Source organism: Triticum dicoccoides, chromosome 2A, assembly GCF_002162155.2.
Source record: "Triticum dicoccoides isolate Atlit2015 ecotype Zavitan chromosome 2A, WEW_v2.0, whole genome shotgun sequence".
In the NCBI taxonomy this organism is placed as follows: Eukaryota; Viridiplantae; Streptophyta; class Magnoliopsida; order Poales; family Poaceae; genus Triticum; species Triticum dicoccoides.
The window spans coordinates 736,158,711-736,170,262 of NC_041382.1; the positions used below are offsets into that span (position 1 = coordinate 736,158,711).

Sequence of the window (11,552 nt, forward strand, 5' to 3'; positions counted from 1 at the left end):
TTTCCTTTTCTTTCTTTCTGTGTTTTCTGTATGGTTATTACTAGGTTTTGTTCGTTTTTATATATTTTTCTTCATTTATTTATCCTTTTCCATTTTCTATTTTTCATTTAAAATTTATGAACATTTTAAAATTCGTGAAAAAATTTATATTGATGAAAATAAATTGCAAATATTTTCAGATTCTTGAAAAAAAATCATTTTTGGTGAATTTTTATTTCAAATTCATAATATTTTAAAATATGATGACATGTTTAAGTTATATGAACCTTTTCACAAATTTGCAAGTATTTTCCAAATTTTTGAATATTTTCTCAAGTTCTAATTTTTTTTCCAAATTCGTGAACTATTTTTAAATTTATGGACATTTTTCCCGAATTCGTTAAAGTTTATTTAATCCATGTTTTTCATTTCAACAATTTTTCAAAAGTGAAAAAATGGTAGCCGGTATTTTTCTTGCACCAGCAGAGTACAATAGCAAAATTGAGCGAAGCAGTGGGTGAATGGTTCGCGCTAGTGGGCTGCGGCGCACGAGGTTCCCATACGTGAGCACTCCAGTGTCTATTATCATCTTTTTGTGCTTTTTTGTGTGGACTTGCCTGAATACCTCTTTCCTTGATTATTTTAGTCTCCTTGGGCAGACAACCACTTCAGTTGGTCAATCAAATACCCTACTTATTCAATAACTTTCCAAGGCCCATCTCATGGTATCGAAGTTGAAAGAGAGAGTTGTATACCAAATCAGATCAGGCCCCAAGCGAGCCCTAGGCCGAACACCTGCTACAGTGTCGAACAGTGTCATGTGTGCTACAGTCAGCAAAGAAACACAATGCCATGACCCGGGTCGCAGCCCAATCAGCCTGGGCTGACTGCACCATTGGAAATACAAAAGTTTATCCAGTGTGTTCGTCCTTATTAGCATGTACTAGTGAATTAAATTTGGGACTATTCGCAAAAATTGTGGTAGAGCGTGTTATGAGTGTATGTGCGGTGGACTTGATTTTACCAAAGATGATGAAAACATAAACTCACAATCATTTATGCGTTGGAGAGACTGTTTTGTCTTTTGACGTTACTTGAATGCGACTATGTGTACATATGAAGAAAAGGTTATGAGAGTTGTATATGCGAGAGAATTAGGGGTTCCTTTTGTAATGCATGACTACTTAGCTATGGGCTTATGCGTTGCCTTGTAGCGCTATGTACTTGCGCACGGGGTTGTTGGTATTGATTTTAATGCCAAATGTGTTATGTGTATTTGCAGCGTATTATGTGCATTGCAACGTAATTTTCTCTTATCTCTTTCTCGTTCTTAGTCCCCGCAGGTACCCCAGATCCCGGAGATCAATATGGAAAAGGTACGTCGAAAGCCGGTGACAATACAGATGAGTGTGGGAGCTAAATCCTACGGATCCCTTGGTAGGGTATCCTAGCTAAACGACCCGGCACGATGGTAACAAGGACAAGGATTTTATCTAGGTTCAGACTCTTATGGAGGAGATAATACCCTACGTTTTGCTCTTCGTTTTTATCGTGTTGGAGTGTATTAGAAAGTACAAAGTACCCCCAATATTTCAATGTGTTTATTACGAGCCCGGACCCCTGCTTATATAACACATCGAGGGCCCTAGGGCTACAAAACTTAGTCTACATATAGAGAGATAGAATCCTCCATGATCCCATCTTCTTGTCTTGCACACAAAGTCTTCTAGAATCTTCCAACGATCCGCCATGGGCCAGTTCTATCAATGTGCCAGTTCTAATGGTAATAAGAAATGAGATACCTTCATAGTTTGTTTTTTTGTTTGAAATTCAATTTTAGTCCCATATACATTGCCGTGTCTCGGCAATTTCAAACAATATGAAGTGTCGGGGCAAAACTCTGTCAACCCAATATAGTTTTTTGTTCTTGTTTAAATTTCAGATTTAGTCCTACATAAACATCGTGCAGTCTTGTCATTTTGAACATCAACGCACCAGTTCTAATGGAAATAAAAATAAGATGCAACACCAGTTTGTATTTTTGTTTGAAATTCAATTTTAGGCATATGCATAGCAGGTTGTCTCATCAATGCGCAGTACTTCATGTGTGTTCGGAGCAATCCTCTCTAAGGCAAACTGTTTTTTTTTATTGTTTTGAATTTGAAAATTTCTCCTATCCTTTTACAAACCTTGATGTCTCATGTCTGGTCGCTTCGTACATCGACTTGTCAGTTCTATTTTTCTGAATTTGTCGTCAATTTGGACGCGGACGTGTGATTTCGAATAAGGGCAAATGAAATGAAATGTCGGCCCAAAGTTGGACATGAAATTTGATAACATAACACAGTCCGTGCCATGCTAGCTGCCTCGTAATTGGGTGATAAACTGACTGTTGGCCATCTGTTTTTGTATAGAGAAAAAGAAACTGCTTACGATCACCAAATCACGCGCCATCAGTTTCATAATTGGGTGATAAACTGCCAGCACCAGCAGCCTCACGTAATCACGTTAATCCGGTGAGGCTCCCAAAGAATCCCAGGGACAAGTGTTCACCATCCGTTTCTGCATAGAGAAAAAGAAACTGCTTCCGATCACGAAAGCAGGCACCATCAGCTTCCGTCTGGGTCAGTCAGGTGAGCGCCCGCGCCCGCGGATAAGATGTTGACGGCGAATGCACGGCCTGATCGCGTGCAATGCCTGCCGGCCGGCGAAGTCCCACATGGCTGCCGGACCGATCCGTCATCGACGCCTGCAGATAAAGGCCGGGTGAACTGAATGATCGAGGCATCGAGCCACCTGGAGGTTGGTATATATCTCCAAACTGTTCGTCTTGCCACAACATGTGGCCGGGGTGAGTGACCTGAGGTGGATGATGCGATGGAGAAATGACTGGTCAGATCAGGCTCGATCGGGAAGGACAGCTCTCTCTCCCGTAAAAGTCCCGTGATGAGCCCGTACGTCTAGGACTATCCGTGGACAAATGTCGGCGAGGCCGCGAGGGTAGGGAGACACCAGCGTGACAGCGGCGTATGCGTCTGGGTTCGCCGACCGGAGCCTCCAGCATGCTCCTGCTGCGGCCCCAGACCTTAAAGTCAACCCGTAACATGGGTGGAGTTGCTGCCCGTGGTCTGATATGGCTTCCCGGCCTTCATGCTCGCTCTCGTGACTCTCGTACGCACCAATGACCGATCCATCTTGTGAAGTTCCACACCTACATGACATGCACCTGGCCAGCTTCGGTGCACGCATCCATGCATGTAAGGTGTGGCTAGGTCTCAGTGGACTGGAACTTAAATCCAAGTCTCAATCAAGTGATAAAGTATAATAAAAAAAATTATGCAAGATCAAAGAAATATAGCGTCGATCGAGATATAACGAAGTCTTGACCCACTGAGACTTAGCAAGACTGATGCGTAAGATTGATACGTGTAAGCATGTGTTGGACGATGGCACAGGAAGCCAGCCGGTGATCTCCGCCCATGGTTTCCAACCCCAAAACTTAATATGCATTATCATTTCCGACGGCACGCAGTCCCGTGCCTTCGATGGAGCGCAACAAACATCGACCAGTCGGAACCAGAGCAGAGCAGTGCATCTGTGCACGCCGGGAGACGCCAAACCGACTCGAGTTTTTGTCCGGACCCAGCGCACAAAAGATCTCAGCCGATCGGGTAAAAACAAGCCAGGGAACGCATTGTCAGTTGTCATGCAGTGGCCGAGATGGCGAGATCGACGTTCACGCGCCCGGCCGTGACGGCGACCCCACGCTTCCCCTGGCCGCCGAACACCCCACGGCGAGCCACGCCCGCCCGTTGCGCCGGAGCCGCGACACGTTCCGCTGCCGCTGCCGATCGAGCTCCGGCAAAGGCGGGGCTTCTCCTGGGGTGAGAGGTGTCTCAAATCAAAAGGCCACTGCACCTGGACAAAGGAGTACTGTCCGCGGATCGCGACCGTCCGATCTATCGATCGATTGGACGTCGATAACGATGTGCTGTGAGCAGCACATGAGCGAGATGCGCTGTGTCGTTTATTGCAGACAGGATCAGAGATATCCAGGTTCCTAGATTCAGCGTGAGTTAAAAGATGTGGCTTACCGGGCCCACTTGTCGGATGTGCTGCAAAAAAAAACTAAAAGGCGTCCCTGTCATGTTAATTCCGAATTGTGTTACCTAATGTCCGGATATTTTGTTTTTGAATTGTTTGGATTGCTTACCACATGTGTCACGCGGTCGTCTAGATTTTTTCTTAGAAAAATGAAGGTTATAATCACAAAGGTACTTCTCATTCGAATGATTTTCTTAGAATAAACACAACTTGCTTTTTTTAGAATAGCTATTTCTCATTTGAATGATTTTTTTCCTGCTTTAATTTGATATTTTGGCTCTCCACTTCTTCTATTTCTGCATCTGGCAGTCTTTCAGATTTGTATATTTTTATATCTTGGTATAGGTTTTCTAGTGGGTAGTTTTGCTATCTAATTCATTATTTATTTTGGTTAATAGACCTTGGCACGTATTGTGATATTTGTTTATAGTTGAATTCTGGTTAATTTTGTTTCTCTTCCTTATTTCATTTTTATTTTTACGGCACAGATGAGGGTCATGTCATGGTTGGGGCATGGAGGCAATAGCGCCAGACAAGAACCGCTGCCTCTCGGACCTAGAGGGATGGTTTGATGCAGGTGGATGAACCAACGGTGCTGATGACAGGGCAACGTACACGAGACAGTGGGGTTGCACGCAACGGTGTCAGACACGCGTGAGGAAAAACGGTGGCCGGGAAATTCAAGGGCGACGTGCTAAGGCGGTCCAGCTACCTGGACGGAGATGAGGATGGCATTGCCGGCGATGAGGTAGTAATGACTAGAGAGAGATCGTGGCAGCAACTCGGCGGAGACAAGGATAGAACCGGTGAGAAAGAGTTACTGGTGGCACACAAAGGGAATGGTCAGACAGTGAGGCACCCTTAAATTTAGTGTACATTGGATGCTATAATGAGATCATGGTGATGTATCTAGGCCATTTGCAAGCGGTGATTTTACACCGTCGGTATTGCTACAGCTCGATCGCATCACGATGCTAACTAACTTCCTCAGAGTGCTCCTCTCTGACTCGCCGCGTTTTTTGGCTACTATGTGCGAACGAGGAGGGAAGAGAGGCACCACGACTAAAGAAACAAGTCAAACTACCAAAAATTTGATGGATTTCGAAGTGTGTGTGTGTGTGTGTGTGAGAGAGAGAGAAAGAGAGAGAGGGAGAGAGAGAGAGAGAGAGTAGGAAGGGGTCTCATATTTTGCACGCGGGAGCTTAAAAAAGGAATCTTCTTTTGGCAGAAACATGGGTGACTTGTGGCGGCCTGAACATTTTAGCTAATAAATAAAGGCCTAGCAAGCTTTTCTCAAAAAGAAAAGAAGCTTATTAGTGGCGAGCAAGCGGCTGTGTGAGATTCGAGGACGCTGTTGTCTCACATTCTTCTCTTAATTAAAAAATTAGTAAAGGCTTCTCTCCCTTCTGGTCTAGTTTTCTCTACTACAGTATGTAGATAACGCCACGTAAACTTTATCACTGATTCCCGGTTGAACTGTCAACCCGGGCATTCCATTTCCAGAGCACACGAACCACATTCCCGGTTGAACTGTCAATCTTCATCTCGTCGACACGTGCGGTAGCGCCAACGGACGTCTCCGCTAGATCGTTTGGCCCTGCCAAACAGAGCCCAGATCTTGACCAGCCGCTCAGATGATCCAAAACCCGCATCTGGTAGCAATCACAGCAGCTGGCAGGCAGACTCTGTTTGTGCTGTGTGCATGCACCAAGATCACACCATGGGACCCACTGGGCCGTGGTACTGCTGTTGACCAAGCTGTACGTACACTACATATCTATCTGTCTGCAGGACGTACGCTGCACTAAAATGCAGCATATCCACATCAGTGGCTGTGATGCTTTGTGTGGTTAGCGTGTGGTCATCTGGGTCAGGGTGGTCCAATCGACATTTTTTTTCGGGCACATATACAAATGTTACATTCATCAACCAGTATGTGTATTTGAATTTTAACAAACGCACTAAATTAGTTCAAGCATCCAAAGAAAAAGAAAAAACCTCAAAAGGAGTTTTTTTTAAGGAATGGCATCGTGCCTTGCTTTATTTCAACTCAAAAATAGATACATCGTCCACAATAAAACTACGGACGAAAGAGGGAGGGTTCTCCATCCACACACATGGTGGTTCAACCCTAGCACTACTAGCTAGTTCATGAGCCGCAAAAAACAAACAAATGAAGATTGGAAACTGAAACCTGCAAAAAAAAAAAAAAAACAGATTGAAGATTGAAAAGCATCACCATCTTAGCTTGCCACTATGCACCTTAACGCTTGTGCCCACGCACCCGGGCGCATTGCGTCCCCGGCCTCCGCCAACACCCTTGCCCTCCTCTTGCTGCCGGTAGCCCGCGCTGCCGCTTGCAAGGATTCAATTGATGACTCTAGGAGGAAGAAATGATCGGGCATCTTGTGGGCTTGCCGGTTTGGGCCTAACCCTGGTCATGTGTTGGGTCGGGCTGGGTTTTGGAACGGGCTTGAAAAAGCTTGATTGTGGCCCGAAGCCTGAATGTGTTTATTTTCTCAAGTCTAGGTATGGCTCATACACAAGCCAAAAAGCTCGGCTCGAACGCAGTTTTTTAGTATGTGCACGTCGAAGCCCAAAAGCCTGGCCTGAAAAGGATCAAAGGGAAGCCCAAAGCCAGCCCAAATTATGTTTCAGGCTACAAAATGAAGCATGAGCCTAGACCGAATGGTAAGCCTGACATGTCCTGTTTTTTTAGCTAGGTGGTCGGGCCGGGCTGTCCATGATCAGATTTCCTTGAGCTTTGTTGCCCTAGCTAATGTTTATTAGGCTAAAGTAGTGGGTTGCATTGGCAAAATCCGGGGGTGGTCCATGACCACCCTGGCCACCCTCTGGCTTCGCCAATGTGTATCGGCATACGCTGCACCTAGTGCGAATCCATCCTTAATTAGTGTTAATGTGCATTTTGCTGCACCGATCTAATCTAATCAATGCAACAATATCAATGATGCCGATCATATATATTTTCTTCGCCGCTTGGAGATAGGGGGGTAGTTGCCGCAAAAAAAAGGAGGAGAGGCACCGTCAATCTAGAAACAAATCACTCTATTCGAAATCCGAGTCATTTGTAGGAAATTTCACTTCAGTGATAGTTTAGCAAATATTAAACATCGCACGTCAAAAGAGAAAATTCCTCTTTTGGCTGAAACATGGATGGCCCTTGTGGCCGACAAAGGCCCTTTGTCCGTGCTCCAAGCATGGCGCACCGTCGGCCCTAAACCTAACTCTCGGTTACCCCTACGCGATAGTGAAACATAATTGTCAGTCGGGTACTCGGGCGTGCAAACTTGCAAAGGACTCGTTCCCGCTCCCAGTCCACACCACATCAAGTAACTGGCCTACGTGCCGGCCTCAAACATCACTGCTGTACAACTCAAAAAAAAAAAACATCTCCGCTGTACAACTAAAAAAAAACATCTCCGCTGTGCAGGCCCGGAGCTCGACCGGACGGCCAGATGTTCCAAACCCGACAGCGGCAGTGGCCACAGAAACTGCCATGCGACCTTAACTACGTCGCATGCACCAAGGTCGCACCGTACGTGGGCCCCACCGCGCCGTGGTACTGCTGTTGACCTTTGCTGTACGTACGTACGTAGCGTACATGTATCCATCCATCTATCTATCTATCTGCAGGGCGTACGCTACACTAATGCGGCGTATCCATCCACAGGCTGCGGTCAGCGCGCTGCGTTAATGAACCATCATCAATCTGCACTATTACATTTGGCCTCACTGAGACACTGATCGATCCACTCCGATCAATGTCACGATATCGCATGCTGATTGTCGTATATCCCGAGAAAGATCGCGCCTGACTGAGCATCCGTCCATCTCTTGCCGCCCGCGTCTTCCCCCCTGACCCTGGCCCTGGCCCCGAGCGGCGGTATATAAGCCGGTGTGCAGGCCCGGCACCTGACGTATCTGCCATCAGGCGAGAGTGAGGCCGGCCGGGTAGGGTAGCCACTAGCCAGTGCACCGTGCGATCGATCGACCGGCCGGGATGCCGAAGCTGCAGCGGTACAGGGGCGTCAGGCAGAGGCACTGGGGCTCCTGGGTCTCCGAGATCCGCCACCCGCTCATGTACGTCCGCAAACTGTACTGTATTCCTGTGCGATTCCACCTCTGTCGGTGCAGTTTTATGTGCAGTTACGTACGATCGACATGTTCTGATGTTGTGTTTGCGCTTTGGGATGTGGTGGTGGGCGCAGGAAGACGAGGATCTGGCTGGGCACGTACGAGACGGCGGAGGACGCGGCGCGGGCGTACGACGAGGCGGCGAGGCTCATGAGCGGGCCCGCGGCGCGCACCAACTTCCCCTCCTCCACCAACGGTGTCGCTCCCGCCGGCGCCGGCGGCCTCTCCGCGACCCTGCGCGCCAAGCTGGAGAAATGCTGCATGGCGACGGCGCCGCCGGTGCAAAACGTCGAGGCGACCAAGGCGGCGAGGACCGGGGGCGGCGCCGCCCGCCGAAACAGGGTCGAGGACGTCGTCAAGCGCGTGGACGAGGAGGAGGAGTGCATCGAGGAGATGATCAGGGAGCTCACCCACTACGGCTCCGTGGAGATCGTCGCCCCCTCCGCCTGCTCCAGCTCCGTCGTCTAGCTAGGCTATCCCGCCGACCATCGTCCAGCCAGAGCGACCGCTCCCCTAGCTAGCTAGCCAGGCCATGTCCATCTCCATGTCCATCAGAACATCCCCTTCGTCTCTCCCGACTTGGTTTTGTTAGGTAAAAAAAACATGTAGCAGTAAACCAGTACTAATATACACCCCATATCCATCCATTAGCCGCCGTGGCTCATCATCGGCACATGTCATGTACACACTCCATTAGCCGGAGAAAACGGAGGAGCATCATCGCATCGGGCAATGGCCTTGTCGTCGTCGGCGGCGGCATTGCAATAACCGGCCGGGGACCCTTTCCCTAGGATCGTGCTCTGCTGCGTCTGCCTGCAACGGGAAGGGGACCGGGGATCTTTCAGGATAAGGGGGCTCGATTTGGGTCATGATGTGAAAACTGTGTCCCGCTCTGTCGCGTAGCAGCGTGCATCTGGCCGTCGTAGCCTCCTCTCTTTTTCTCTCGTTGTATAATCTTTGCTCTGGAAACTGCGCAAGATATTCCCGGTACGAGCGGCACAGTGCAGATCTTTTCTCAGTGGACTGATGTGACGCTTGCATGGCCGATAGATCGGACGCATCTCCATGTTATGGCCGATCGAACTGTCCTCGCCATTCCATCTTGAGCAGTCAAGATGGATGGATAGATAGATCGCAGGACGTCAAGGACGAAATTTCCGGGAGGTTCAGTTACTCCGTGGCTAAGCAAAATCAGGGGAGAACAACAAGAGTTTGACCCATACGAGTCGCCCGCTACGGAACAAAGCGGCCGCGTGGATGTGACAGCAGCTTGAACATGGCATATGTCAGCCATTCGAGTTGATGGATGGATGGATAGATAGATACAGGACCATCATAGAATGCCAAAACAGACACAGATATGCGATGGCTGGTGGCAATGCTTGTGTGGTAAATGCAAGCATAACATGCACTGTCAATCATCAATGATACAATACAATACAATCAAATAGTAGTGATGAAGTTGTGCTTCCGTCTTTCACAAACTACCCAAATAACAATAATAATACAGACCACATCTAGATGAGACTGAATGAGAGCAGCTACTGAACCTAGTAATCACATCTAGCCTACAGTGATACAACATGGATACGGGCGTGGGTACATGATGTGTTACCTGAGATATCCCATCAAATGAATACTAGCTCTGGTTAAACCTAGGTATCATACCGCCCCTTCTTGGGGCCAGTTAATATTAGTACACTGCGACCTGGTATAACAAGTGCTTGCTCCTACACTCCTCTTCATAACGCCCTACGAGCAGCCCTTTTCCGGCCACGTCTGACGTAAGTTGGTTTAGCGTCTTCCTTTGCGGGTTCAACTGAATCCGTCCCAGCGCCGTTTTCGACAGACTTACCATCCGCCGGTTTCTCTGAAACCGTTCTCACGCCGTCATCGACGGTGTTATCAGCTGAAGCATCAGCTGCAGAGTTGATGAACTCATTATTGTTGGGAGGTACAGCACTGCTCGAGTTAGTGCAGCTGGGATTATCATTGCACGAGGATTCTATCCCTGAGTTGCCATCTGATCGATCCAGAAGACTGCAGCACAAAGACACAATTAATGCCACACATCTAAGTGCAAACTACTCTACAAATTAGTATGACGGAATATAAAATGGTTTGCACATATCACATTACCCGTTGGCAGAGATTTTCTTGGTAGGCCCATTTAAACTCGTGTGGACCTTTTTCTTTAGGGAACGCAAACTCATCCGGAAATGGGGGGCTGCATCCTTTGCTCTCGATTCTGGAACAGTTCCATAATCAGCAAAGCCAACATAAGCATGAATAGTGGGAGCTATCAATTTACAACAATAGAAATGAATCACAAACAAAGAAATTAAGTTAGGTAAGGGATGCTACTGTAAAAAGGTTTCTGGTTTAGCTCTACTCCAGCCATTTCAGACAAGACTGTTCAACTAACATTCTAACAAAAATAAGCCCTGCCGGATATGGTTGATCTGTTGAGGGGATGCTTAACAAAATTCATCATGCTGAAAATAAGTTTACCATATATGGCCCGAAAGGACAACTCAAGCCATGTGTAATATGAGACAGTAGTTTGGGGAAAATTATTAACCATGGACAACATCAGTGTTGCTGCTTCATGCGGTAGACAGTGCGCTGTTTACGTGCATGGAATCCTTCTGTAGGTCGTAAACTATGTAAGCGCCTGTCAATATATTTGCTTCAATTGGAGGTTGTGACTCTCATATGCTTCTCTCTCTATCTCCCTTAAGCATCTACCTATAACCATCTCTAGCATTGGAGATGCCCTTCATGATTTCTACCAATTATTCACAAGTTCCAGCACACTTCGAGCTCCAGAAGAGCCTAACCAAGGAATCAGTTTGCAACCAATTCCAAAGTTTAAATCAGTTTAGAACAGTTCATTTTCAGTCAATTTAAGCAGCCATAACTGCATCCAAACTTAACAAATTTACTAGGTCACAGGAATCGGCTACTTCTGGTTGGCTACAGTAACTGACTTCACTGTGCCTGACAAGCAAAACTAGTAGGAGTATCATGATTCTTGGCCAATGCTTGAAATAAAAAGTCACATGTTTGTCTACATAAGTCGGTGCCACAGTTGGGAGTCACCGCCATTATCAAGGGGGCAAGGCCGCCCTTTGGAAGAAAGCAGGTGCAGCAGACCCAGAAAAACATTTGAGTGGGGGCACCTTCTATGCAAATTAAAAATCCTATGGAATTCGAAATTTTGAGTGTGGCATGGGTCGCCCACTCGCCCAGGCCTTGGAGAGCTTCTCACAGGACCCAACGAATGGATGATGTGCCTTGAGTCGCATCCTGGC

At 47.3% G+C, this 11,552-nt stretch overlaps 2 protein-coding genes across 2 annotated transcripts in view; one reads left to right on the forward strand and one right to left on the reverse strand.

Annotated features, from left to right (window-relative positions):
- The first annotated feature begins 8,016 nt into the window (after window positions 1-8,016).
- Window positions 8,017-8,885, forward strand: LOC119352149 (ethylene-responsive transcription factor ERF003-like). Its single transcript, XM_037618873.1, has 2 exons — window positions 8,017-8,184; window positions 8,313-8,885. Exons 1-2 carry the CDS (start codon window positions 8,105-8,107, stop codon window positions 8,704-8,706), a joined length of 474 nt encoding a protein of 157 aa, XP_037474770.1. The 5' UTR covers window positions 8,017-8,104; the 3' UTR covers window positions 8,707-8,885.
- A 723-nt stretch (window positions 8,886-9,608) lies between these two features.
- Window positions 9,609-11,552, reverse strand: part of LOC119356770 — a 6,279-nt gene continuing 4,335 nt past the window's right edge. Inside the window, exons 10-11 of the mRNA XM_037623749.1 lie at window positions 10,378-10,486; window positions 9,609-10,278 (exon numbers count right to left, since the gene is read on the reverse strand). Coding sequence (XP_037479646.1) covers window positions 9,981-10,278; window positions 10,378-10,486 — 407 coding nt within the window. The 3' untranslated portion in view covers window positions 9,609-9,980. The remainder of the gene's footprint in view (window positions 10,279-10,377; window positions 10,487-11,552) is intronic.

Excerpts from the sequence above, each read along its gene's own strand:
- LOC119352149 (XM_037618873.1), top strand. The coding sequence starts at position 8,105 with ATGCCGAAGCTGCAGCGGTACAGGGGCGTCAGGCAGAGGCACTGGGGC. Across the intron at positions 8,185-8,312 it reads GAGATCCGCCACCCGCTCAT|GAAGACGAGGATCTGGCTGG; the intron begins GTACGTCCGCAA and ends TGGTGGGCGCAG.